Source organism: Pelodiscus sinensis, chromosome 6 (assembly GCF_052426305.1).
Source record: "Pelodiscus sinensis isolate ZL-2025 chromosome 6, ASM5242630v1, whole genome shotgun sequence".
In the NCBI taxonomy this organism is placed as follows: domain Eukaryota; kingdom Metazoa; phylum Chordata; order Testudines; family Trionychidae; genus Pelodiscus; species Pelodiscus sinensis.
In genome coordinates this window covers 1604518-1632500 of record NC_143057.1, presented here as the reverse complement: position 1 = coordinate 1632500, position 27983 = coordinate 1604518, and the positions used below count along the sequence as shown (strand labels likewise).

Sequence of the window (27983 nt, the reverse complement as noted above, 5' to 3'; positions counted from 1 at the left end):
TTTTTTAGAAGTTCTGTTCCATTTTGTTAATACTGTATTTTTTTAATATAACTTCTCTGTAAAAATAAAGGAAAGCAGGTGTATCAGGCCTGGGAGAAAGGATTGTTTCAAAACTCTCAAATGTTACTACGGTGCAAGTTGGAGAGGTACTTGAGAGTAGGAAGTTAAAACTACATGTTACTACCCGGAAAACATGGAATAACCGAGATTCTGTTGGAAACCATGCAAAATTGAGATTTATAAACCAAATGGGAAATTGCTTAAATGACAGAGAGATTGTTTCCACATTTAATAGAGGCATTGTAAAAAAAATTAAAGATGGTGCCCAGATAATAGTTATACAGCTGTGTGTATATATCTGACAAACATGCACCTGGTGCTGATATGTATAGCAGTCAAATTAGCAGTAGGTATTTACTTCTGGCTTTGACGTATAAAATCATAATCAGAAAAGCCACTGTACATTTTGTAAAATTGTTAAGGAGTATTAGGAAAATATTTAGCAGCCATGCCTCTTTGATTCTCAATACATTTTTTATTTTGTTCTTAAGAAAAAAAAAGTTTCACATTTCCCTCGCCCACGACCTATGCTTTCTACAAGTCTACTGTGAAACTGCTGTCATAAAAAATCTACTTTATATATAGTTTTTACCATAGACTATGTCTTGAAGTTTGTGAAAAAGATGGGCAAGGATCAAAACAGAAGACAGCAAGCCATTGTAAAAATAGAAACATTAAAGCAATCTGTTATGCTCCTTGTTTACATCTCATTTGACATTAGGCTACTGAGGATTATTACTTGTAACAATTATATTTTGATTAGGATTCAGACATGTACAAAAATAGCAAAATAATTTTAAATTCACTTCTGCATCAAAGCAAAATAACTGCTGGATTCATTTTCCAAACGTTATGTAGGTTTGAAATGTTACAAAACACATACTGTATTCCACATGCTGCATTTCAGTCTGCTGTGTTTATTTTACTGTAATAATTGTTATGATAGTTAAGAACATGTTAGTCTTCAAAACTTCTAACCTTAAGAAAAGAAAGGGCAAGAGAAAACTGTTACTGGCTTTCTGACAATGGCAGGGAGTGTGTTAAACCAGTGTAAAATTCAATTAAACTGTCTAGCCAGGTTTTTGAAGCTGAAATGCAGACCCTTTCAGTTAAGCTTCTTATTTTCCTGTGACCGACACCGGTGGATACTGTGTTATGCCAAAACCAACAGGCTGTAAAGCACCTTGTTTCATGCTCCCAGCTGATCAATATTTTTATTTTCCAGGCTTGCCCAGAAATATGGAGGCAGTATCACCTAACAGTAAGTATAAACACCTTTTTTATTTTCTTCTACACCCAACCTATTTACTCTTCTGTGAACTGCTGACCATAAAATATAGACAAGCATCTTCTTCAGGAAGATAATAAACATCTGAAGAGTTTTTGAACTGGAGAATGCAATAATACACTGTTCCTTTTTGTACATTCTTAGAAGTTCTGATTGTTTTTATTTCTGATATAATTTAAGGACTGCATCCCTATCACTTTTCTCTCCATAACTGCGTTTACTGTATACATTACAAAGAGAAAGTTTAATTTTGTAATGAGGTATAACAGTGTTCCTGTTTCCCAGATTGGGTTTTCAATCCCCATGCATTACAAGGCAGGTTCTTTAACTTTGAATTAAAGAACCTTAACTAGAGAATGGAATGTGAATTTTAGAAATAAACTTTACAGTCTTTGTACATGATTCTTGAGAGAGAAATCAATTACCACTTTTGTTCTCTGGCACCTGTTTAGTTGGTCTTCAGTTGTTTATAAAAAATTTTTTTAAAAAAACACCCTACTGCCCACTGCAAATATATTATTCAGTTTTGAAGTTTTTTTCTTTTTGGGAAAATTTAACAAACTGCACCTATATTGTTGCAGAGTTTGAAAACAATATTTAACTTGTTTAGAATAATGTCTAATTGATCTCCTCTACAAACCTTAAATACATACACACAAACACATTTATGTATAAAAAAAATTAGACATTACCTATGACTGACTTCCTTTCAACATAAAGAAAATATGTGTTTAATTGGAATAACTTTATAAGCACAGTCATCCCTTCACGATTAAACAAAGTAGAAAAGTTTGTCCAGTACTTCTTGTTGTACTCTAGTTTTGATGTACTTCAAAATCAGTTCCTTATGCGTTTTCAATATGTTGGAACTTTCTCTTTTTGGTTTTAGCAGCTAAATTTAAGGATAACGTATTTCCTGACTGAAAATCTTTCCTGTGTTTTCTGTGCTTATGCTTTTTTTTTTTTTAATGTGCACTTTGGAAATCTCCATTTCTATATGAATCATTTTATTTGCTCTTAAATTGCCAGTTTAAAATAGATGTAATAAAAATAGGTTTAGTTGCATTAATTTTATGTTACTGTTTGCTTTATTTATATAAAGATATTTAAAATAAAAGGTTACATTCTTAATAATTCTCTGTGATGCAGAAAAGGTAATGTTAAAATGGTTTACAAGACCCATGACAGAACTTGGAATCTAAGGGTCACCTGGATGTATTTTATGCAATAATGTGATGATGAATTAGATTTCAATGAATATGTCAAAATATATTTTGTTGTTCCAGCCTGTTTTGGACATTGCTCAATTACTCAGGAAAAGTTAAAATCAACACTACAAAAATTCTTTCTTTTTAAAAGGCTAACATAAATTCTTCCTGGCAGTAACTGATAAGTTGATCTGTTTTACCATGAAAAATTGTGGCCAGCTAATTTTAAGGGAAAGTGTTTTGATGTTGTTCTTTCAGTGGTGTAAAATTAATAATATCCACCAATAGAAGCTCCACTTTGAAATTTTTAAAGCATTGCATGGAAATGTCATATTGGAAAAATAAGTAAATTTGGAAAGAAATAGTGCTTTGGGGTAATTCTGTGATTGTGAGAGAATATTTTAAATAGGATCAAGTATACCTACACATAAATATTTCCTATCTTGTGCTAAATATTTCATCTCTACCTTGTTTCTTATAAACGCCTTTGCTATTTAGTATTATAAATTAACCAGGTTTTTAATCTGCACTTATACAGCATCTTTCTTATAAAGATCAATTTTGACAACTACATTAATTGAAGCATAATCAAATTATACTTTTTTAAAAACCTTCAATTTACAACAGACATGCTAGACATTTAAAATAGAGCTACAGTTCAAGAGAATCTGTATTATTTAAATTACATCAACATAGCAGGATCAACTTTTGTTTTTTCACTTAAGAATGCTCTGTCGAGATCTGAACCACAATAGAAGCAAATAATATCCACAGATGATGCAGAAACTGTTGTGTTAGAATAGAGTTGTTGTCTCTTTCTTTTACATATGTATGACTAAACACTAGAAGTTGTTTGCTCTCAAATAGGTATTCCACTGTTTTACTGTAGTCTTTAATTTACAATTCCATCATAGTTTGCTATACACACAGATTTCTAAATAAATAATGCAAGCGAACGAAAAATACTTGCAATTATTGTTTTTGGAGAGTATGCACATATCTTTACAGACACGGTTATTAATGTTGGATTCAGGTTTTTCCACCCCTTAACAATATATATAGGAAATTAACAACTGGGTTTAAACTGAATTTGTGGAAATGGTGAACTGATAATGCACATAGCATTACAGACATCAACCCAAGCACAGCAATGGTTATATTTTAAATAAGTGTATGTCATGTTTATGAACTTTTAAAACCTCTTCTATCACACTGCTTTGCCAGAAGTCCCAATAGAAATTGTGTTTGAATATACATACAGTCTTAACATTTTCTTAATTAATCACTCTGAAAGCTTGATAAAAACAAGAGAACCCAGATCTCCTCTCTTTGTGACGCTTTTGATGGTTTTATTCATTCTCCCTCTCTTTACTAGGAGGTGGACTGCCATCTACTGATCATAGTAGACCTTGCACTTCATTGTAGCTTCAGCAATGAGTAATAACTCCATTGCTACTGTTGTAGTTGGTAGTAGGGTTTTGTTTAAACTATTCCAGTTGGAAATTTAGTAACACAAATAAAAATAACCTTTTTTAGTATTGTCAAAAGTGTCATTGCTGGCAGCTTCTTTCTGTTAAAATATCAAAAAATGTAAGAAGCAGTAGAAATAGCAAAAAGAATAAGAAGAATATTTTTATTTGTTCCTTGTCAGAAAAAAACAGACAATTAAATCATATTAATGAAGCTTAATTTTAAAGGTTCTGTGATGCTTTGAGGTTTATAACTGGATACGGTTAGGTTATTGAAATTTCTTTAAACTATAAGTAGAATTACACTGTAAAATCAATCTGTCACCAAAACATTAGTCATATTACACAATGTGAATTAGGATAATATTTATTGACCAGTTTTGATGATGATTTAAAATGTGATTAAATGATTTTCATTGTGCCTATTCTACATATTTCTCTTTTTTCAGAAAAGATAAAATAAAGTTGTCAATATATTGTACGGATGCTTCCTTCTCGGTGTTTCCTGCGTGCAATCAATGATAATCAGCTGGAATCCAGCGTTCGATATTTAGCAAACTTGTTATCATGAACACACAGTAACATAACACAAGGAGTTGATTTTCAAAATCCAGTAAAAATCATGTTACCGTATTTTAGCCGGTTATAAATAAGCGCATGCAGGGCAAAGCGCAGGAGGAAAGACGCCTGGGGCAGCTTGGCCCTGCATGTGTTTATTTATAATCTGGCCAAAACATTGTAAAACGGTGACTGGATTTTTCAAATCACCTCCTTGTATGAATGTCCTGTTCCTGCGAGGGTGACGTTTGTACTTGACGGTATTTAGCCAGATACAAATCATGCTAAACCAATCCGAATCACAGTGCTTCAGAAAAGGCTCTAAGGGCCTGACGCAAGCTCAGCCTCACAGTGTGCTTTCCCTGACCCTTGGGATGCCCACCTATAGCTGTGACTGGGAAAACATTACTGCCTCACACGTCTGTGCTGGTAGCAGCTGGAGGCCGCAGTGGGCATCGATGACCAGGCCATGCTAGATGAGCTGCAAATAGAAAGACGGAGTCTGTGTTCCACAGCAGATACCCCCACTTCCCTCTCTTCCCTAGCAGGAAGAGCAAGGAGCATTTTCAGCCATGGCAGCTCACTGAAGAACATGAGCCTCTTCCTAAATTCGCTCGCTTGTTTGCCACTACACTGCTCACAGCCCAAAGAAGCTTTGTGTATGTGTTGGCAGAATGGACAGTTACAGGCCTAGGAGCAACCCTTCCCCACTCATTGCAAAAACAGACCACACGGAAGTCGGCAGGGTTTATCTTCTGCCTTACGTTTTGGGATAATTTTGTTCAGCGTTGTTGTTAAATGCTCTGAGGCTTTAAGCTGATCACGTTTCTTTTTTCCCGTGGCCATTTCTCTCGTAGGGAACGTTACACTTATTGGAGACCTCACACCTACAAATAAACCCCACAGATCTGTTACGCAATCTCAATTGCATAGACTGTCTCCTAAGATTGTGAAGTGCTTGGGACGGAGACAGGCCTTCTGGAAAGTCTGGGAAATTCCTTGAAGCTAGTGAGCAGCACTCCCTTAGACAGACATTACTAGCAGGGATGTTCTCTCTTCCTCCCCCCCCCCCCCCCCGAAGGTAACTCCTACTATCCTACTAGAGAGAACTTCTGAAACATTCCTGTCTCCCCGCGCATGTGGCTTTGGGCTGAGCCCAGCTCACCATCACTCTGGCACAGAAAGGCAATCCAGTGGCTCACAGTGGAGGTGAGACAAACTCGAACCGGACAAAGCAAACATTGTGAACAGCGGGAGGAATTAACTCTTGAAACAATTTACCAAGAGTCAGGATGGATTCTCCACCACTGATGATTTTAAAATCAAGATCGGATGGGTTTTTTCCTGAAAATGTTCTCTAGACATCATTTTGGGGCGGGCTCTGACCCGTGCTATGCAGGAGGTCAGGCGAGATGATCACAATGGTCTCTTCAGGCCTTGGGGTCTGTAAATCTGTGAATAGCTTAGTGCAGTGGCTCTCAGCCTTTCCAGACTACTGTGCCCCTTTCAGGAGTCGGATTTGTCTTGTGTAGCCCAAGTGTCACCGCACTGCAAAACTACTCACTTATAAAATCAGACGTAAAAATACAAAAGTGTCGCAGTTATGCTAGTATTGGCAAATTGCAGGCGTTCGTGTTTTTTATCATGTTATAAAAGAAATCAGTTATAAATATTGGACTTATATTTCAGTGTATAGTATATTGAGCCGTGTAAACAAGTCACTGTTTGAAATTTTCATCTGTATGGTCTTCACTAGTGCTTTTTGTGTGGCCTGTTGTAAAATGTGGTAGATACTGTAGCTAGATGCATTGATGTACCCGCTGGAAGAGCTCTGTATGCCCCAGTTCAGAACCACGGGTTTAGTGGGTGTACGAAAGAAAGTAAAATAAGTGGGACTTTAGGGGTGGGTGGGTGAGTATTTGCTTAATGGAGAATATGCCATTCAGTCAAATATGGGATAACTATGAAAAAGGTCTGATGTAGCTTATTTTTAAATAGCCCACAATATTTTGTTTATGGTACAAAATCATATATTTGTATCTCTGTGTGCATGTTGCTTTGCATGATTTGAGCTGCAAAATGTGACACACATGTACCCTATATTCACCTGATACGGAGCACAAGACATTAAGCACCAAGAAAGAGATGGATAGCCACTATAATGTTTTGGCATAAAATAAAATGTGCATTCACTTTGTATACATTCTTTTTTTTTTTTCTGACTAGGTCCATTTTACTTTAGCATATTGTAATCTGACTCGTTCATTCCTACAAATAGTGGAGCATATAGCAAGCACAATCCAAGAATAAAATCTACATAAGTAATGAAATCGAAATTAATCTTTCCATATCAGTATGGTCGCCTTCAGGAAATACATGTAGAAAGACTAAGGAAAAGTAAACCTCAGCAGATGGACAAAACATAGTTTGTTTCTTGTTTTCCAATGTATTTTCCTAGTATACGGATAGACTTGACAAAAATTCCTGCTTTTTAGATGGGCTCTTTCCATAAGGATAGCTCATCCTTGATAATCCCTCACTTCCTCTTCCAGTGCTCAGGCAGTAAAGGTCCCCTCCCCCATCTCCTTTCTCTGTTAGTCTCATTTATATTACAACGCCTAGCCCAAGATGGCCACCAACAGAGTTTTACAGCCATCAGAATTTGTAACTGACAGAGGCTATCATTTAACACGCTTTTTGACAGTTTGTTAATCTTACTTTTAATCCACTTACATAAAAAAAGGTGAACCAGAAATTCGCTGTTTTGGCCTGTGTGCGTAAAAGACATGCAGGAACAATACGTCTTTTGTGTTTAAATTTTGCGCTCTGATTTCTTTGTGTGCCATTATTAAAATTCTACATGGCCTGCCACCTTTCTTCTGAAATAAAAATGTAAGCAGTCTAGCCTCAAATCAATTTAAATCCTTAAAAATGTGACTTTTGAAAAGAGAGAGTTTTTTTTAAATAGAACGTTTGTGAAAAAAATATTTAATCTGGAGAGTTTGAAAATTTGGGAACCACAGAAGGCTTTGTAGATTTTGTGCAGGCGAGGGATGGAATAAAATATTTCGATGATGAAATTAAGTCTTGCTACGCTCCAGTTTTGCTGCCCTCTGACTCATGAGGGGGATTATTCGAGGCACTTGGTACATGACTACAGTATCATTTCCTCTAGAGTTAACTGACCTAAGGTTTCTAGAGCAGTAGCTTTGTAAAATTATGTAAATTATATTCTTTCACCAACTGATCAATGCCATCTTCTTTTAAGAAAATATTATAAAATATGACTTTTGTTGAACATAGGTTGCAAATTTTTCATACACTTTGGAGACATATCACATCACAGGTGATATATCAGAACTCGCATAGCCATTTTGCTGGATTGTTTACAGTGACGACAACTCCAAATTGTAAGGCATTTGAATTTGGAATAAGAGTGGCTTTGTGATGTTCTGTGCAATGAATAAACAAGTGCATCTTAGGAAAAAGTGGCTTATGAGGTTTGGGTTGTGTGAATTTCTTACATGGCTTGAAAAGTTCATCCCTCCTGCTTTTACAGGTGCATGGTCCTTGGCAGATGTTTCCATGAAGTATTAGGCTTCATAAGTGTTCCATTACTTTAAAAAAAACAACCAGGAGTGGTTTGGTTTGGCAGATTTTTTAGTTTAAATAGAAACTTTTCTCATTTCGTTTGTTTTGCAGTATGTGGTGGTGTTTTTCTCTAGGTCTACTCCTTTGCGAGATTCATTCATAGTATGTTTATTGTTGTTACAGTAGCAAACATTTAGGACTGGTCTTATTTCTAACTAGCCAAAGTATACAAAAGGCTACCCTGATAGCTTTGAGAGATAAATTAGTGGCTATTTCATTCTATACATAGTGACTTTAATGAGTCCAAAGTATACACTACAAGTATGGGTGAGATTGATTGTTGTTAATATGATTGACTGTTTTCCAGTGTTTAATTTAAACCTCCCTTAAATTATTGGCAAAATGAATTATCTTTGAAAAAAGATCTTGTTAAACTTTTGAATGCCCCCCAAACATGTACTATTTATGTAATTACTTTGTCAGAAAAATACAATGTTAGCTCTAGATGAAGCTAACTGCTCATAAAGGGAAATACTTGAAGTATACTACATAATAATCAGGTTTTGTTGTTACTCGTAAAGACAGTAGAAAATTCCAATTGCAGATATGTTTAAGTGGCACCCATGTTACTGTAAAAACAATGAGGAGTCCTGTGGCACCTTAAAGACTAACAAATAAAAGCTTATGCCCGAATGAATATGCCCGTAGTCTGTAAGGTGCCACGGGACTCCTTGTTTTTGCGGAAACAGATTAACATGGCCACCCCTCTGAAACTTGCCACCGTGTTACTGTATTTGCTTGAGGAGTAGCTGCAGTCTTCTATACATAGGACCACATCCTTGCCTGACATATACTGTCCTTGCTGTTCAGAGGATCACTGTGCATCTCCAGCAGCTGAGGGTCTGTCCCTTAGCCATATGCTATGCCCACTGTTAAAGCCTCTCTAAAAACTCGGTACTGTTGTTAGAGCCTGTGAAAGTTAACCTTGTCGGACTGTGAACCTGCAAGTTGTATGACAATGAACGGCCATTTTACTTGAACCATCCCACAAGAGTTATTTTTCTGAACATTTTATATAATATTTGATGCTGAATCTAGGTGATTGTATGTTGTAGGGTAGGGGGGTGACTGGTACACCTTAAGCCTTGATTACAAGTTGCATTTTAATGTGCTGTAGGAAGCAATCCTATGCTGGGTAAAGACGGATGGGCTGGTCTAATCAAACCCTTTTTGTTTGTAACGTCCGCGCACCTATGTATAGTAGCCTCTTGAACTATTTCCATCTGGTAAGATATCTCCTTTAATAAGCCAATGACTTCCATGTGTCTTCTGAATGCGTAATAAAGCTATCTAAGGAACTTTGGACTCTCTTTGGGGTAGGGAAGTAGGACCGTGGCTTTATGGGGGGGGGTAAATTAATCTATTTTTACTCTAAGTAACAGTAACACCTTTTTATTCTGAAGGCAGTTTTACTGTGTGCGTATCTGTCAATGATCACACTTGGCAGGATGTTTGCACCACTGGGAAAGGATGGCACATATCCCAAATATTTGCTAGCAAATGTAGAAGAAATCTGTGTGTTCTTTGTATCTAAACTACCCCGTGTTAATCACTTTCCATCACGCATTATTTCTGTGACACACTGGAATTATTGGATAAATAGCTACTTGCTTAAGTAGAAAAAAGAATGATTCATGTTTACATCTTATTGTCAAAAGGCCTTCTTCCGCATATTATCACCAAAAGCTTCATTTAACTAAAAGGATTAACATGTGCTACCATTTCTGTAATGTTTACCATACTGATGACAACTGTCCCTTGTTTCTTTTTTTAAAATAAAAACAATACATTTAAGCATTCATGTAGCTAATTTCTGTGCTGACAAGTATTTATCATTTGAACTGTAAAACAGATTGGTGGAAAGTTAGTGTCTGATTTGCTGCATGTTTCATATACAGCCTTTAATCTGAGAGAGTATACAAATTCTGTGTAGTTCCCCTACATTCAAGTGTAGATGTGCACTTTCGTGCATTAGGTTATCTACATTGCTGTGAATGTATACTATTTGTTGTATCTTGACATACAAGCTGTGAGTGCAGAAACCAAGTTTACTAAATTTGGCTAAAATGTGTGAGATTTTGTCTAACGTTCCTCTTTGAAAAAGAAAAACAAAAAATATGTTGTGCTTTTACCTTTTTATATAAAATCTAGGTATAAATATTTTTAATTTAAAATATTTGCATGTTGCTGCATGTTGCTGTTGTAAGTGGATTAATGCCTTTGAATATTGCTAAATCAAAACAAATGTTTAAAAATGTAAACTTGAAAATGGGCATCCTGTTCTGATTCATGGGGTTTTTGAGTCTTCATGTCATAATACCAACAGCTCCTTTGCTTGTCAGTTGTCCACTGAGTAATGGTCTGTAAATGGTATACTTTAGTATAATTTAAAACTACTGCACTATATCATATAAATAATCTGCATGTTAAAAAGTCCATGAGTATTCATTGACCTAGAAGAGAGGTTATGGTTGGTGTATTGCACCAATTAATACGTGTATTTAACTCTCCTTTAGTAGAAATGTATGTGATAGACCGTAATTGCTGTTTAGGAGCTGAGAGTCTATCTTGTCAATGAACCATGTATTAAGGAGCACCGAAGTACTCAAACACGTTAGACCATAACTTTCCAAAGTTATGCTTGATCATGTTAATCATCTACAGATTGAGATTCCCTAAAAATATTCATTGACTTATTTCCGAGTGGTCTGTCACGTCAATAATAACTCCACCACATCTAGGTATGGCCTGCCATGTCAATGAAGAAGTTAGTGTCTCTGACAGATTTACCTTCATTTTGTTTTAATTAAAAAACCATAAAAGTGATTAAAATATAACCCCAAGACCCATTTATCAAGAGTTAAAGAGCTTAGTTCCAGTCTGACTAGGCACCATTTTACTTCAGTATTTGAGAAGTCTCAGAACAGTGGGTGATCTGATTGATCACGTGTTAAATAAATATGTATGACAAAGTAAGAAGTCTGGGCTCTGAATGTTTTGGCTTCTGTGGACTGAGGTTAGATCTTTATCTTTGAACTTTTTGGTGCGTTAGTTTTGTTTGTAATGTATCGTCAACGTATTCCAAAAAGCCATGATTATGACTGTCAAAAGTGCATAGATAGATATACACTATATTTCCCTTTGCTTCAGCAGTGCTTCAAGATTAAACCGCCCATAATGACATTGCTGCCACTGGCTGCTTGTTTCCCCCGCCACCAGGACTCTACAGACTTTTTGTAATTATTGGTTAGATTTTGCAGTTTGGTGTGTATGTGCTAGCACGGGGTATTCGCTAATACTGCCTCATCTGTGCATCTGCAGTCGATTCTAATCTGTTTTGTTATAGAACTGTACCTGTGATCCTGTATAACTTCTCATACTAGAGTTATTTAGCAGACGATGCTGACTGCACATGGCATCTTGCATTGTTTTTCTTCTCGACAGTGCCGTTAATTCCAGTAGTAAATTGCTGCCCTGGCATTTTAAATAATCTGTGCTTTAGCCTAGGGTTTCTCAGAAAAAGCATATTGTCATAATGGCTCTAAAACGGTGTGGGGGGGATTATATTATTTCCTGTCTATAAAGAGATTGGATTGAAATTATTCTATTCATTTAGATATAGTGGATTTGACCGTCACATATGGTTTTGGTTTGTCTGTTTGGGCAGCTCCAGAGACTCTGGTTAAACAAGATCCCACTGAGGTTGCTTTTCTCATGGTGGTACTAGGGGCATTAGAGAGGGAGACGGAAGGCACAGAAATTTTCAGGAGGACAATCAGGCATGATTGCTGACAGTGGGATATAGGCTTAATTGGTGTTGGGGGAAATTAAAATATTTTCTGCTTTTTTTTAAGAAACTTTAGAGTAGCTAGTCAAAGTGTCCTAGATCATGTTGCAAAATAAAACCTAGCTACAGGTATTAAGACTTCTTCAATAGAACTGGATATATGGGAAAGTCATTTAAATGCCACATGAAGAGGTTCATGTACAGACTGGTTTGAATTTGTTTGACCAGTGATTAGTTTTGTTGTACGTATCCAATATTTCCTTAAAGGCAAGGTAAAGGTGCCAGGAACTCATTGTTTAGACAGATGAAAATAATTACAAAGTTTCTGTCTGGGATATAGACAGTGTCTTTAAAGGGGGACTGCAGGAGGGATGTCGCTATCCAATTGTAGACACTGCTTCCTACCAGATGACATTAACTTGTGTCGTTAGTCATCATATTTGCCATGTGCCAGTGCCAGAGATCTAAGGAAATGACCTCCTCTTTGTAGTAGTCTGAGGAATTAAATGCACTGTATGCTTTCATTCATCAAAACAAGCAAAGGCCATGCAGACTGACTGCCAGCTCTGATCTGTCATTAAAATAGGAATCTTTAGTTACAGTTTGTTCCCAAGTATTTGATAACACTCCAAAAACCCAGCTATAAAGGACTGAATGCATTCTCTCAGAATCAGTTGTTCTCAACCAGGACTGTAATATGCTTGGTTTTCATAGTCTGCCATGTTTTAAAGAAATACTTCCTTTTCTGCAAAAAGGTTATTTCAGATGCAGTACTTTGTAACTGCTGGTTAAGGGCGTTCCAGTAGACCAGATACAGTTCAGAAAAAAAAAGGAGGAAGCTGTAAATCATTTAGAATGACAGTAAAAATTAAAACCTTGGGGTTTCTTCAGTTCCCCAGTGACTTAGCTAATAACTATAACCAAGCTTCGGTTCTGTTCAACTCCTAATTTTACAGGCATTGCAAATGTTTATGTTCAAATTCATGTATAAATGCGTGTGTAAACATGCGTATTCTTAGTGGTGTGTGAGCATGTAGTATGTGTGTGTGTGCACGTGTTTGCACGTGCATGTATAAATGCATTTGATAGCTACATTAATAAACATTCAAATAAAATATACTGGCATCCATATATGTCTCCTTCCTCTCCCTCCACCCTTTATTCCTCCCTCCACCCCCACCTCACATCAGAGCTTGTGGTCCTTTTCCAGTCTTGTACTAAAAGGTTTCTTTGTAAGCCAGGCCATTTGTCCATCATTGTTTGGGGTCCAAACAGTAGTAAAATACCCTGTCACCGATCCAGAGTGCTGTGAATGGCAGCTCCTCTCCGGACAATTGGCGGAGGTGCCTAGAAATATTCCTGAGAGGATTATTTAACCTTTCAATTTAGGGGGCACAAAGCCTGGCTGATTAATGAACTTTCTGATGGGCGCTGATAAGCGGATCTGTTTCTTTATTTCCTCTCAGAGTGATTCCTTCTCCTGCCCCATATTACTATAATCTTAAACAGAAAATGTGGCAAATAGATTAAAAAACAGCACTAAAGAGTTTATCTGGCTGGCAAACTGAAGGAGCTAAATTAAAATTGGTAATGAAAGCAGTGGCTGAGCCCTGTATATGGTTTTTAAATGCGCTGTGTATTTTGAAGAGACTTATTCTCCAGCTCGCCTGGTAATGACTGCTTTTGGTGCACAGTCCGGGGCTGGCTTCTCTTATCCCCCCTCCCCCCAAAAAATGAGTTGTGTTATCTGGATGACTGCAGACACATATGCATCCCCCTTTCTCACTGCATGGGCAGACAAGGTCGATAGCATTACAAGGTATTTGTGGCAGTGCTTGTTTCAGTTTTCAGAGCTGCCAGTTTCCAGCCAGATTTGAATTACAAAAGAAGAAGCTGGCATGAAAATTGAAAGGGTTTATCGGCTAGTCTGAAGCCTCATAGCACATTGCTTATTTATGCAGTCCATTTGCACCAGGAAATATAAAAAGGAAATACATTTTAAAAATAAGGTCATAAAGACCCAGATATGTTTAAGATGGCAAATAAAATATAGATACCTATAATATCTTCCAGGAAACGATTTCACTTAATGTTGCACATTACTTCAGAGGAGCATTTATGTTACTGTCATAAATTTGTGCATCTGTGTCACTATATAGGTAGTCTCTGGGGATTAAGGAGGAAGCCTTTGCTAACTTACTTTAAAATTAAAATAGAGGAAAGATAGGTCTGTAGATTGAGAGCTACATAGGAAAGAGTTGAAGTTTAATGCACCACCCTATTTAAATAACATTTTGCATTCCATGTAAAATTAGCCATGGACCAGTGAATAAATGCCACCACCTTTGGAGAAAATTGGGATGCTTTTTAAGCCATGAAGATTTTGGAGCATTCAGGGAGTGAATCGCCGTTATCCATGCTATCTCGCATATATTCATTGTTCTGAACTTACTAAAGATTTTTTTTTTTTTTTGGCCCTTTTACAGAACTGACGTCCTAAATTAATATTTTAGTGTTTTTCCCTATTCATAAAGGATCAAAAGATTACATTCATTTCTTTCATATGGCTAATTTTCTAGGTTTTGTCTCTGGTTTTTTCATCTTTTCACACTGTGAGTAGTAGATGCCATTTGCATCTATTTAAAATGCATTATAGAAACGTCTACTTCTGTAGAAAACTATCATGTCTTATCCCTTGTATTGTGGATTGAACAAGTTACATTTCTCTTAGTGGTTATTTGCATGTGTTTGCTTTCCCAGACTACCCAGCTAAAAAAAATCTAGCCTTTGATTGGTGACTTATTAGGTATAGTTTACAGAAAATATAATTGCATAATTCACTCTACTTTAGTAACACTTATTTCATTGTTTCTGCTATGTAGCCTATCTTTCTGAGGTTTATAGACACCTAAAATCTACTCATTCACAAGGGTATAACTTGTGATAAGAGGTCACAACCTGGGTGCAATTTAAAAAAGAAAAATTTAATGGTTAGTAGATTTGAACACATTTTTTGATGTGTAAAAGTTTTTAAAGAGAGAGAGAGAGAAAGAAATTGGTCCCTTAAAATAGTCTAATTGCTCTCGTGGCTGCAAAATTTTTAAGCCAAAATATTTAAGTGATGAACTTTACCTGCATACTAATCATACTCTGTACATTTTTTCATCAATTTTCATATGGATTTTTACTACGTCGTGTGTGTGGCCTAATGATGCAATCACGCGATAGACTAGGAATACTCTAAAGGAGACGTTCCGGTCTGTTGTGTACATAATACACATTTCAAAAATCTGCCTAATTAAGGAATTACCCAGTGGAGTGGAAGTCTATTGGGTACATGACATGGTTTAAAAAAATCTTAGTATAATTACGACATTACATGTTAGCTGCTACTGGCAGTTTTGAATGTAACGGAATGACCCAAAGTTGCTATGGCTTCTGCTAAAATACAAATCGATTATGATCTGCTTTTAAAGAGAAATGAAATATGCTTGCACCGTAATGCAATTGCTGTGTCACTTCCCTTGCTGTATTTTGCTGTGTAACTGTAGTGACATCTGTAGTATGTAATGACGCACTGTCAGACCACCATGCCCTGGTCTCAGAAAGCAGGAGGAGTAGCACTGTGTCCGTGAGTTTCACCCTCAGTTTCACGTTTCCTTCCTTGTCCTTTTAAGTCACACATTGAGGGGCTAGGACTGCGGTCCTCATGCAAAACACATCCATTGACTTCGGTGGGAGGGTCGCCCAAGTAAGGACTGCAGGATCATCCGTGTGGCTGAGATGAAGATTTTTTTTCTGTTTAATTAGCAGCGGAAAGAGAAAATACTCTCTGAGCAGAATGGAGTAAGGAATAGCAGCAGCCAATGGACTCGGCCAGGGAAATAGAAACATATTACTTGCTACCCGGGACCATCCTATCATTCTGTGACCAGCAGAGGATGGTGCCAGGTGCTTCAGTGGTGGTACAAGACAACTTGCAGGGGGCAGTTACATAGGAGAAGTGGTGTAGGTAGTTTCCAGAGTTTGAGTATGTTGGGTGCTAAAGTGGACTTAACTTACAATGTTGTTTGGTGTAGCCAGGAAAATAGGCATTAGCCTTAAAACAGAGGCAGAATGATGGCTGGCAAAACCTGATCAGCGTAAGAAAACAGTGACCTTGCTTTTAGCTTAAGGTTATTAACAGGCCGTTGAAACTTCTCACATTTTACTCAGCAGTCAAAATCATTCCATTAGGTGTTCGTGGAACATAGTAGACTTAGACTTAGTCGTTTGGTCGGGGCTCTCTCCCATAGTCAAGTGAGAAGTCAACATTTTCAAATGTTTCCATTTAGTTTATTGCAGAATAATGCGGATTGGAAGGACTTTGTAAGTGTCAGATCTGAACTTTATTTAATCCTCGCAGTTCTGTGCATTGTTGAAAACGGCTGTGTGGGTTTGTATACATGTGAGTTATGGAGTACGCAGTTGAGCACTGTATTTTCCTTTAAAAGTGACATTATGTGCTTGACTGTGGAATGAATAGACTTGTCAAAAAGGCAGTGTTCTATTCACGGAGCATATTCTAGCGTCACTGTGATTCTGTGTGTGTGTAATCGCACACATGCATATAATATCACACTGAGACGAGAAGATTCTCTTTAATTAGAGCGATTTAGTCAGATTGCATATCCTAGGTAGTAATGAGCTTCATATAAGCAAACCCTCATTGGATCAAAGTCAGTTTAGATAAGGGCAGCTCAAGGTCACAGAGGGAGCTGCCCAGCAAGCCTATTTGCATAAAAAATTACTGTCAGAAATAGGCCACTGAGGCAGCCCTGGCATTTTGATCTCTTGGCCTTTGTCATGGAGATTCCTGGTTGAGAAGGGAGGAAGGCCAGTGTCCCAGATAATGATTAACTGTTTTAATGGCATTCATTCATTCATTCCGCACTAGCTACTCATGCAGAAAAAAGGGTTATGTAAAATGACATTAGAAGAAAAATCATTTGTAATCGTTGCATCGGGCTGCACTTTGAGGAGACATTAGGAGTAAATCCGTGGCGTGGTCGGCTTATGCTTTATCTTCTGATATTTACTGAGTTTACTGGTGCATGAAAAGCTTTCAGCAAGAATAGCAGATGGGATGGACCTTTCATAGGTAATGCTATCTACCAGGTTATTACTTCTATATATTGATAGTGAAGTAATCTCCTAGATATCACCCTACAAATATAGATTATTTAAATGTCTGTAACAAAAAAATAACAGAGGAGCTACTTTCACAAATACTTCATTTTGTACTCATTGGATTGAAGTTCTTAGATGCTTTTTTAAACTTTAAATAATAAAATGGAGGGCTTAAAAACACCCCAGTTCCCCTTGCGTTTGGGCTTTTGGAAAGCCGTAAAGATGTGTGTAGTTGTGATCTGAACTGTAAGCCTTTGGCTTTAATTTGTCTCCTTAAATCTGACCTTTTCTATTTGCTAAACAAAAGGGAGTGTCGTGTGGCACTTTTTAGTGTCACATGAGCATACATTCTTCATGCAGTGAATACCCTCAAGGGTTCTTGTTAGATCTTGTACTGTACAATAAGAAACGTCTAACCTCCCTCTTTCCTCCACCCAGTTCTGATGTGCTATTGCTTTCTAATGAGGTGAGATCTATTCGGAGTGCTGTCCTCTCCTGCGTAGCGCGGGGTGCTATCGTTTGTTAGACGATAGCATGCAGATAACATTTACCAGAGCCATTCGAGTTTGTGGATTAACATCCAGACTTTTATCAGCCAGGTCAGCAGTACATGAACTTCTGAGGAGAGCTGTCAGGGGCTGTAACTGCTAAGAACTTCAAGTGCTAGGGTTGAACCATCTTTAAATAGAAGAAAAGACCCAAACTACAGAGGTAGACATGTAATTTATGAGCTGGGAGGATTACTTTTATCTTGAACTATAAGATTTAACTACTGGATTAGAGTGAAGGAGTCTATAAGTACTTTTTATTTATTCATTTAGTCATATAAATTACTAGCATTATCAGTGGCAGACATGCTAAAGTCTATGCTAGCAGCATCATTCTGATCCTTAAATCTGGGGTTTATTTAACAAATCATCTCTCAAGAGAAAAGAAAACTTTCTTCTGGAAAAAGAAAAATCAGGTTATGTTGTTTTAAGCTTCATGTACATTTTAATAGAGATTTTAACTACAATACTAGTAGTCTACATTTTTTCATTTGCTAAATCCATGTCACACCATTTGACAGTTCAAGGTGTGAAAACCCCCACTAACATTGTAATACACATTTTGAGATTAAAATATGTGTCCCTGATGTGTATCAGTTGCAATTTCATATTCCAAATGCATCACAAACTATAAGAATAAAACCGTTTCATCAAATTTTTCCATTGATATATAGCCCTTTTAAGTCTTAATAGAAATATAGAGTCATTTGTGGTATCATAGAATCATAGAATAATAGGACTGGAAGGGACCTCGAGAGGTCATCGAGTCCAGCCCCCCGCCCTCAAGGCAGGATCAAGCTCCGTCTACACCATCCCTGACAGATGTCTATCTAACCTGTTCTTAAATATCTCCAGAGAGGGAGATTCCACCACCTCCCTTGGCAATTTATTCCAATATTTGACCACCCTGACAGTTAGGAATTTTTTCCTAATGTCCAATCTAAACCTCCCCTGCTGCACTTTAAGCCCATTACTCCTTGTCCTGTCCTCAGAAACCAAGAGGAACAAATTTTCTCCTTCCTCCTTGTGACACCCTTTTAGATATTTGAAAACCGCTATCATGTCCCCCCTTAATCTTCTTTTTTCCAAACTAAACAAGCCCAGTTCATGAAGCCTGGCTTCATAGGTCATGTTCTCTAAACCTTTAATCATTCTTGTCGCTCTTCTCTGTACCCTTTCCAATTTCTCCACATCTTTCTTGAAATGTGGCGCCCAGAACTGGACACAGTACTCCAGCTGAGGCCTAACTAGTGCAGAGTAGAGCGGCAGAATGACTTCACGAGTTTTGCTTACAACACACCTGTTGATACAACCTAGAATCATATTTGCTTTTTTTGCAACAGCATCACACTGTTGGCTCATATTCAACTTGTGGTCCACTATGACCCCTAGATCCCTTTCCGCCATGCTCCTTCCTAGACAGTCGCTTCCCATCTTGTACGTATGGAACTGATTGTTCCTTCCTAAGTGGAGCACTTTGCATTTCTCTTTATTAAACCTCATCCTGTTTACCTCTGACCATTTCTCTAACTTGCTAAGGTCATTTTGAATTATGTCCCTATCCTCCAAAGAAGTTGCAACCCCACCCAGTTTGGTATCATCTGCAAACTTAATAAGCGTACTCTCTATCCCAATATCTACATCATTGATGAAGATATTGAACAGTACGGGTCCCAAAACAGACCCTTGAGGAACTCCACTTGTTATCCCTTTCCAGCAGGATTTAGAACCATTAACAACAACTCTCTGACTACGGTTATCCAGCCAATTATGCACCCACCTTATCGTGGCCCTATCTAAGTTATATTTGCCTAGTTTATCAATAAGAATATCATGCGAGACCGTATCAAATGCCTTACTAAAGTCTAGGTATATGACATCCACCGCTTCTCCCTTATCCACAAGGCTCGTTATCTTATCAAAGAAAGCTATCAGATTAGTTTGGCATGACTTGTTCTTCACAAACCCATGCTGGCTATTCCCTATCACTTTATTACCTTCCAAGTGTTTGCATAGGATTTCTTTAATTACCTGCTCCATTATCTTCCCTGGGACAGACGTTAAACTGACCGGTCTGTAGTTTCCTGGGTTGTTCTTATTCCCCTTTTTATAGATGGGCACAATATTTGCCCTTTTCCAGTCTTCTGGAATCTCCCCTGTCTGCCATGATTTTTCAAAGATCATAGCTAAAGGCTCAGATACCTCCTCTATCAGCTCCTTGAGTATCCTGGGATGCATTTCATCAGGACCTGGTGACTTGCTGACATCTAACTTTCCTACGTGATTTTTAACTTGTTCTTTGTGTATCCTATCTTCTAAACTTACCCTCTCTCTGCTTGTATTCACTACGTTAGGCACACCTCCAGACTTCTCGGTGAAGACCGAAACAAAGAAGTCATTGAGCATCTCCGCCATTTCCAAGTTCCCTGTTACTGCTTCTCCCTCCTCACTAAGCAGTGGGCCTACCCTGTCCTTGGTCTTCCTCTTGCTTTTAATGTATTTATAAAAGGTCTTCTTGTTTCCCTTTATGCCTGTAGCTAGTTTGATCTCATTTTGTGCCTTTGCCTTTCTAATCTTGCCCCTGCATTCGTGTGTTGCTTGCCTATATTCCTCCTTTGTTAGTTGTCCTAGTTTCCATTTTTTATATGACTCCTTTTTTATTTTGAGATCGTGCAAGATCTCCTTGTTAAGCCAAGCTGGTCTTTTGCCATATTTTCTATCTTTCCTACACAGCGGAATTGTTTGCTTTTGGGCCCTTAACAACGTCCCTTTGAAATACTTCCAACTCTCCTCAGTTGTTTTTCCCTTCAGTCTTGCTTCCCATGGGACCTTACCTACAAGTTCTCTGAGCTTATCAAAATCTGCCTTCCTGAAATCCATTAGCTCAATTGTGCTGGTCTCCCTTCTACCTTTCCTTAAGATCATGAACTCTATTATTTCGTGATCACTGTCCCCTATACTGTCTTCCACTTTCAAGTTCTCAACTAGTTCCTCCCTATTTGTTAAAACCAAATCCAGAACAGCTTCTCCTCTGGTAGCTTTTTCAACCTTCTGAAACAGAAAGTTGTCTCCAATGCAGTCCAGAAACTTATTGGATAGCCTGTGCCTCGCTGTGTTAGTTTCCCAACATATGTCTGGATAGTTGAAGTCCCCCATCACCACCAAATCTTGGGCTTTGGATAGTTTTGTTAATTGTTTAAAAAAGGCCTCATCCACCTCTTCCACCTGGCTAGGTGGCCTGTAGTAGACTCCTAGCATGATATCACCCTCGTTTTTTACCCCTTTTAGCTTAACCCAGAGACTCTCTACACAGCTATCTCCTACATTCATCTCCACTTCAGTCCAAGTGTGTACATTTTTAATATACAAGGCAACCCCTCCTCCCTTTTTTCCCTGTCTGTCCTTCCTGAGCAAGCCGTACCCTTCCATACCAACATTCCAATCATGCGTCCCATCCCACCAGGTTTCTGTAATACCAATGATATCATAGTTGTATTTATTGGTTAGCAATTCCAGTTCTTCCTGCTTGTTACCCATACTTCTCACATTTGTATATAGGCATCTAAGATACTGATTTGATCTTGCCTCCCTGTTGTGCCCTGACCCTCCTTTCTCCTTCCCATTATAGGCCGTAGTCCCCCCCATTTCCAACCCATCTCCCAGTCCCGCACATGCAGCACTTACCTGTGGGCTTTGTTCACCTGCCCCCAACAATATAATTCAGTTGATCTTCTCTTGACAGATGTAATCCACAGATAGTCTAGATGAAGTGGTGACTGAAGTAACCACAGATTTATGACCTGTTGCAAATCTTGGTCGCATCACAACATATATTGTGGGTTTTGTATGATGGGAGAGGGAGAAGGAGCCAGGTTATGTAACTTATTTCTGTTTTTAAGGAGCTATATATTAGCACCTATGCAACTTTATCTTCAGTGACAGGATGTGGGATCCAAAAACTGGAGATGGCCAGATCTGCCAGGATTGAAGGCTTTGCGCACTACCTATTCAAAAACTGTTTGAATTTACGATTTTTTCTCCTGTAAATTAAATCTGGGGTGTAGTAAAAAGTATGTCCAAAAAGCCAAGCTAGCACAAGTGAATGGCCTGAAAACATTATTAGCTCTGTTTTCAGAGAATATATATCTGTTGTTTTATATGAGATTTTTCTCTTTTTTTCTTTTCTTTGCACTCTTTTTGTCACACACTGGTTTTCATTCTCTCTGATTTTTGCTCCATTTTTACACGGTTTTCCATGGGACATATCCCTTCTCTGATCCTTTAGTCATAGTGTATAATGAATGACATGTGAATTGAGTAACACGAATCTAAAGCGTTCTTTTAAATCTATGTGTGTGCCAAAAATGTGGTCACAGGCATAAAAGATGGTCAAGGCACAATCCTATAATTTCTGTCTGTTTTATATGCAGCACTATTATTCTTTTAAAAGAAAGAATATGTAGTGGTATTAAAAGTATTAATGGGTGGTGAACACAGTGAGAAGGTTTGGGAAAAAAAAGAAACCTTTGCACTAAGACTGGTACTTAAAGAAAACATTGATGACTTGTTTGAAATTGCACACCTTTTCCTTGTGTTCCACTAGAATGGATACTAAAGGAAAATATGTGGCGCTTTAAATTAATTGGATTCTGTTTTGACCTGCTTTCATAGAACCTTTATTCCATCCCTCTTCCTCTGCATGTCTGCCAACTCTAATTAAACAAAGGTTTTGTTTTTTTATTCTCTTCTATTGAATAAAGGGGCTCTGTGTATAACTTAGAACACATACAGGTGTGCTCATGCACTCCCTTCAAAAGTTGTTATTGATTGGTTCTCGATTTAAAAAATAATTCTGCCTGACTCGCTGAGTTTAATTTACTAGGCCAAATCTTTCTTTGCAATAAAAATTAGTTCTGACTTCAAACAGCCAAACACCATCATTTACTTTGGTGTTTGGTGCAGATTCAGATCCACTCAATTGACTTGAAAATCGACATTGGCAGATTCTTTTCAGCGATGACAGGAGGGGGGGACAGGAGATGCAAAGGTGAGAGAAACTCGAAGTGTGGTAGATTTAGAAGTCTCAGAAGACTTTCCCCATATTGCCTTAAGTGCGTCCTGCTGGACGGGACTCGTTTCACAATGATCAAATGCTCCTGTCCAGCTGGTGGAAGCTATATCTGATGGCCCTGGTTGTGCCCTGAGGATAGTGGGACATCTGCAAAAAAGAGAGAAATCAGCAGCCAAAATTAAATGGCTGTATGGAATTTAAATTGAAGTTTCCTGTCCCACTTGATTTTGGTGATCAAGGCTTAATTTGCTCTAATATTACAGTGACGTGTGCAACTTGATTCTATCTCCAGATTTCTTGCTTGCAGCTGGAACATTGTTGATTTAGACAGCTTTTTGTGCAGCTAATTTTAATTCAGTATTTTGAATTTCCCAGACCTAATTCTCACCTGTTTTCCCTATTCCAGACCAGACCAGGATCAATCAAGAAGTCCAGTTCTTATTCTCAGCATTCTGCATTGGTGTACTGCTACAACTGCTCCCAGAAAGGACATTATGGATATGTAAGTCTCCAGTCTCTGCTAAATGTTAAAGGCTGAGCGTTAAATGTATCCATTAAATACACATCTTCACTGTGGCACTGAAAGACTCTCCCTAACACCGGGAAAAGAACAACTCTAATTAAATATCTGTGATCTCGCAGCATTGTTAAAAAACCATGGTAGGCCACTGTAAAATGATCTGGGAGAGACACAAGAAGAAATATCTTAGGCTACTTTGAAATAACCCACGGCATTCGATCCTTGGAAGGGTACTGGCTTGTTTTGAAGACCTAGACAATAATGATATCCTGTGTGTGTTAGAGAGAGACTATCCATGGAAGACATGGATAGCTGCTGAAGGGTCTTAACATCTCCTGAGGGGTGGAATATTGCTAATGTGTTCATTGTCTCCACCTTTCTCAGCCAAGCTATTTCAGATTGACTGATTGTTCTGACGTCAGGGTAAGTATATATGCAAGTGCCATGGAAGGAGCCCCACAAACATCCCTTGAAGCAGTGCCATCTGATTGGAAATCCTTCCCAGCTTTCCAGGCCTTCGCCTTCGCCAGCTTTCCAGGCCATTTGCCACCAGTAACTTCATGTCTCTAGTTGCAGACAATTTCTTCATTATTAAAAAAAATTGTGCAGGATGATGAGCGTCCTAAAAGTAGTTTGTTTCAATGGGAATTGTGGCATTTAGCACCTTACAGGATCGGGCCCTTGGGATATATTTTGATGTCAGTGTCCTGACATAAGAGATGCGTGTGACTCTGCATCTGTAGATATACAAAACAGGTGTTTGTCTGTTAACTTTGCTGTGAAATATGTCCAGGAGAAATTGTATAACGCGAAATAATATTGAGAGAAAATCCACATTCCTGGTGTCTTGAAAGCTTTAGGTTCATGCTTTTCTAAAGCCATGGCATAGTATTCACCCCAGGCTCTACACACTCCTTCCTTCCCTCCTAACTGTCTTACAGGGCAACTTAGTCACAGCAGTTGCCATGTTTTTCAGCAGCACTAATGAAAAATGTTGTTTTCAAGGTGTATCAGTCCTCATCTGGAAGGGTATGGAGACATAAGGCAGTTAAGGTCAATAGTGCTACCCCAGCAGTCTTAAAAGTTAAATGAAGAATTTTAGAATTGGTGCAGCACTTTGAGCCAATGTGAAGATTCCTAGATTGGAGTGTGTAGTGTGACAGTCATATCCCTGTTAGGATCTGCTTCACTCTGGATATGGTGTGTTCTTGGGAAGGGGTACCCCAGAAAATAGGCAGTTGCGCCAATCCACGCTAAATATGAGCATTAGTCATCAGCCCTGTGTTGTTCTAATGAGCAGCAGTCACAAGTTTGCAAATAGTTCTCAGGCGGTATAAAGCAGTCTGCATAATGACAGATCTAAGGGGCAAGTTATCTGCTTCAAGCTGTATTGTATGACACACCAACACATCTTCCTGTGGTTTGCTCCGTCATTGCTCAGTCTAGGATTGCGGACTGTAATTATCAGAACCTTCTGCAAAGGAAAGTTTGGAATTATTGGTCATGTTGGTTCTCTACAAACAGAATTCAGTCTGAACTGGTTTAATTAATTAATTGAATGAATGAATGAATGAATGCTTGAATTAAAGGTGTGTAATATAAGTAATACAAGTCAGTATGGTTTTATGGAAGTTGTCAAACTAATTTGATAGTTTTTTTAATGAGATTAAAAATTTGGCTGCAAAAAATAATAGTGTTGATGCAATAGACTTCTGAAAGGTGTTTTCCTTGGCATCACACAACATATTGAGTAAGAAATAGACTGATAAAAAATTAATATGTAATACTTTAAAAGTCAAAGATGTAACAAAATCCAATGGCTGGATGTTGAAACTAGACAAATTCAGACTAAAATTGAGGCATAAATTTTCAATTTAGGGTTAGTATTTATCTATTGGAACAATTTACCAATGTCTCTGCTAAATTTTCCATCACTGGAAACTTTTAACTCAGGATTGGATTTGTAAATCCAAACTTTTAACTCAGGATTGGTAAGCAAACTGCTCTGGGTCAGACAGAAATTATTTCAGGGAAATTCTATGACTTTTGTTAGGCAGGAGCTGAGATGAGATGATCACTGTGGTAATCTGCAGAATGCATGAATCCGTTACCTTTGTTTAAAATTTGATAGAACAATCCCAAAACCAGAACAGCTTTGCCATCCCACAGACAGAGCAAACTACACCTGGCAAGAGTAAACTCCAGGGGACACAGCCCCATGAAAGTAAGCCAGCAAAACCCAAAGAACAGGGCTGAGTTGTCTCAGAACAGAGCTGAAACAAGGTGGGGAGGGAGGGTTTGAAGAATGAACCTTCAGTTGTGACTTGTTACAGGTGCTAGATGTGTGTGGACAACCCCCAGTCAACTGCAAAAGATGTGTGGGAGACGGGTCTGAGCCATGAGATGAAATTGGAGCTGTTTACCAATTGGTCTTGCTTGACTCCCTTGTGGGCGCAATGATGTTTTCCCATGCATGGTTTTCCACATGTTTTGGCCCCAACACAACAGAAATGTACTGTGTTTGCAGCAGTTAAGGGTTCATTCCTTTATGATTACAGAATTTATCATTCACACCTTAGCTCAAGTTACCTTATCGTAAAACTGCCAGCTCCGAAGTTGAAGCTGCTTCTTACTCTAGTTGATGAAATCTTGAAACCCTCAGTACTTGCTAGAAATGTAGCTATTCACTAGACCAGGGCTGTCCAAACTTTTTTCAAAGAGGGCCAGATTTGATGAAGTGAACATGCGTGAGGGCCGACCATTTTGCCTGACATTCTTTGAACCATTAAAATTAAAAACAAATTAACTATTTTATGCAAAGTTTATTGCAAACGGCATACTTTTCATTTCGTCACATGGATGACAAATCTAAACAGGTGTTAAATCACTCTGCCTTTCATATCTGAAGGCCAGATAAAAAAAAATCCAGGAAGCTGAAATATATGTCAGGAACATTGTAAAGTACATTACATATTATTGGTAATAGAGGTTGTCTGTCAACTTTTAAGTTCAAAAAATATGAACAGGAACATAACACCAAGTATACATGTTGTGTCCAAATATATTTATAACTGATTTAGACCAACTGACATTAACTGAGATTTTACAATGTATTCATCTCAATACATATGGATTCGTTGGGGGCCATAAAAGATAGATATTGCCAAATTACCTGGGGGGCCGTATTAAACCGGAACACGGGCCGCAATTGGCCCGCGGGCCGGACTTTGGACATGCCTGCACTAGACTCACCATGACCAAAACCTGAAGTCACAGGGAAAAGATAGTTAATTCCTGGGTGTTCACAGGACCATTTCCAACCCTAGTATCATCCTAGGTCAATGCATGTCCTCTGTGGTTTTGGGGTGTGGAAATACTTGGACATCAAGGTCATACAGCAATGATGCCTTGAGTTGACCGTCACCATGGACTTGTTGTGGTATCTGTTTAGGAGGAATACATTGTTTAAACTGTAGCATTAGTTAAAGGATTAATACTGATGTAATTGTGTTCTTTTCACTGGGCTTCCAAGAATGCTCCATTTCATTGCTATGGGTACATCCAAAGATTAGGCTGCTATCATGTCCCCCCCCCTTCATCTCCTCTTTTCCAAACTAAACCTCCCCAGTTCCTTCAGCCTTTGCGTATGTGCCTGGCATTCAGTCCCTTGGATCAGCTTTGACACTCGCCTCTGGATCCTTTCCAGTTTCTCTCTCTCTCTTCTGTACGCTGGCAACCAAAATGGGACACAGGGCTCCTGCCAAGGCCTCCCCAGTGGTACTATCACCCCCATGGCTGGCCTGCTCTGCTTGTTGCATGTGCCCTGCATGTGCTTTGTCCGCCTCATGTTGCATGTGCTTTGTCTGCAGCAGCACCTCATGGCTGACTCCCGCAGAGGGTCGGATCCACCTCAACTCCCAGCTCCTTTGCAGCAGGGTTCTCTTCCCGAAATACAGCACCTGGCATTTGCCTTTGCTGAGTCTCATGCCCTTGTCTAGAGCCCAGTTCTGCACTTGATCAAGGCCCTTGGAAGTTTGGCTCTAGCCTCCGAGGTGTTGGCAGCTGCCCCCCCCGCACACGCGCACGCTGTGTGTCATCTGCAGAGTTGATCGGTTTGTGCGCTGGTCCTGTGTCCAGTCATTAATAGAGCTGGGAAATAGCGCTGGACCCAGCAGGGATCCCGGTGGAACCATGCTGGTGAGCTCCCCCCAATCTAACAGCGGTCTGCGCTTGTTTAACCGGTGATGGAGCCACCTACTGGGCGTTCTGCTGAGCTTACATACCAGAACATGCTGGGGGTCTGCGTCAGAAGCCTTGCTGCAAACCAGATACGTTCTGCCCTCCGCCTTCCCCCGTCAACCGAGCCAGCTCCCCTGCAGAAGAAGGAAATCAAGTTGGTTTGGCAGGATTTTCCCTTGGCAAATCCATGCAGGACCAGTGCTGGGCTTATTCCCTGCCTTGCCTCTTGCTCTGAGACTGTTCCAGCCGCACACTGCGATACGTCTTAGGGCATGGCTGTCGCAGCTGTGGCGCTTCAGTTAAATTTGTGTGATTGTCTGTGGTTGAGAAATGAGCCCAACTGTAAGTGTGCTTCTGAGTACAACTAAACTAACCTGATGGTGTGACTCAGGATTCTAGACTGTCCCAGCTCACC

General features: G+C 38.7%; 1 protein-coding gene across 2 annotated transcripts in view; it reads left to right on the top strand.

Annotated features, from left to right (window-relative positions):
* ZCCHC7 (zinc finger CCHC-type containing 7) overlaps window positions 1-27983 on the top strand; it is a 152685-nt gene that overhangs the window by 112078 nt on the left and 12624 nt on the right. For both annotated transcript variants that reach the window (XM_075931250.2, XM_075931249.2), the window contains exons 6-7: window positions 1286-1321; window positions 23216-23311. In XM_075931250.2, coding sequence (XP_075787365.2) covers window positions 1286-1321; window positions 23216-23311 — 132 coding nt within the window. The remainder of the gene's footprint in view (window positions 1-1285; window positions 1322-23215; window positions 23312-27983) is intronic.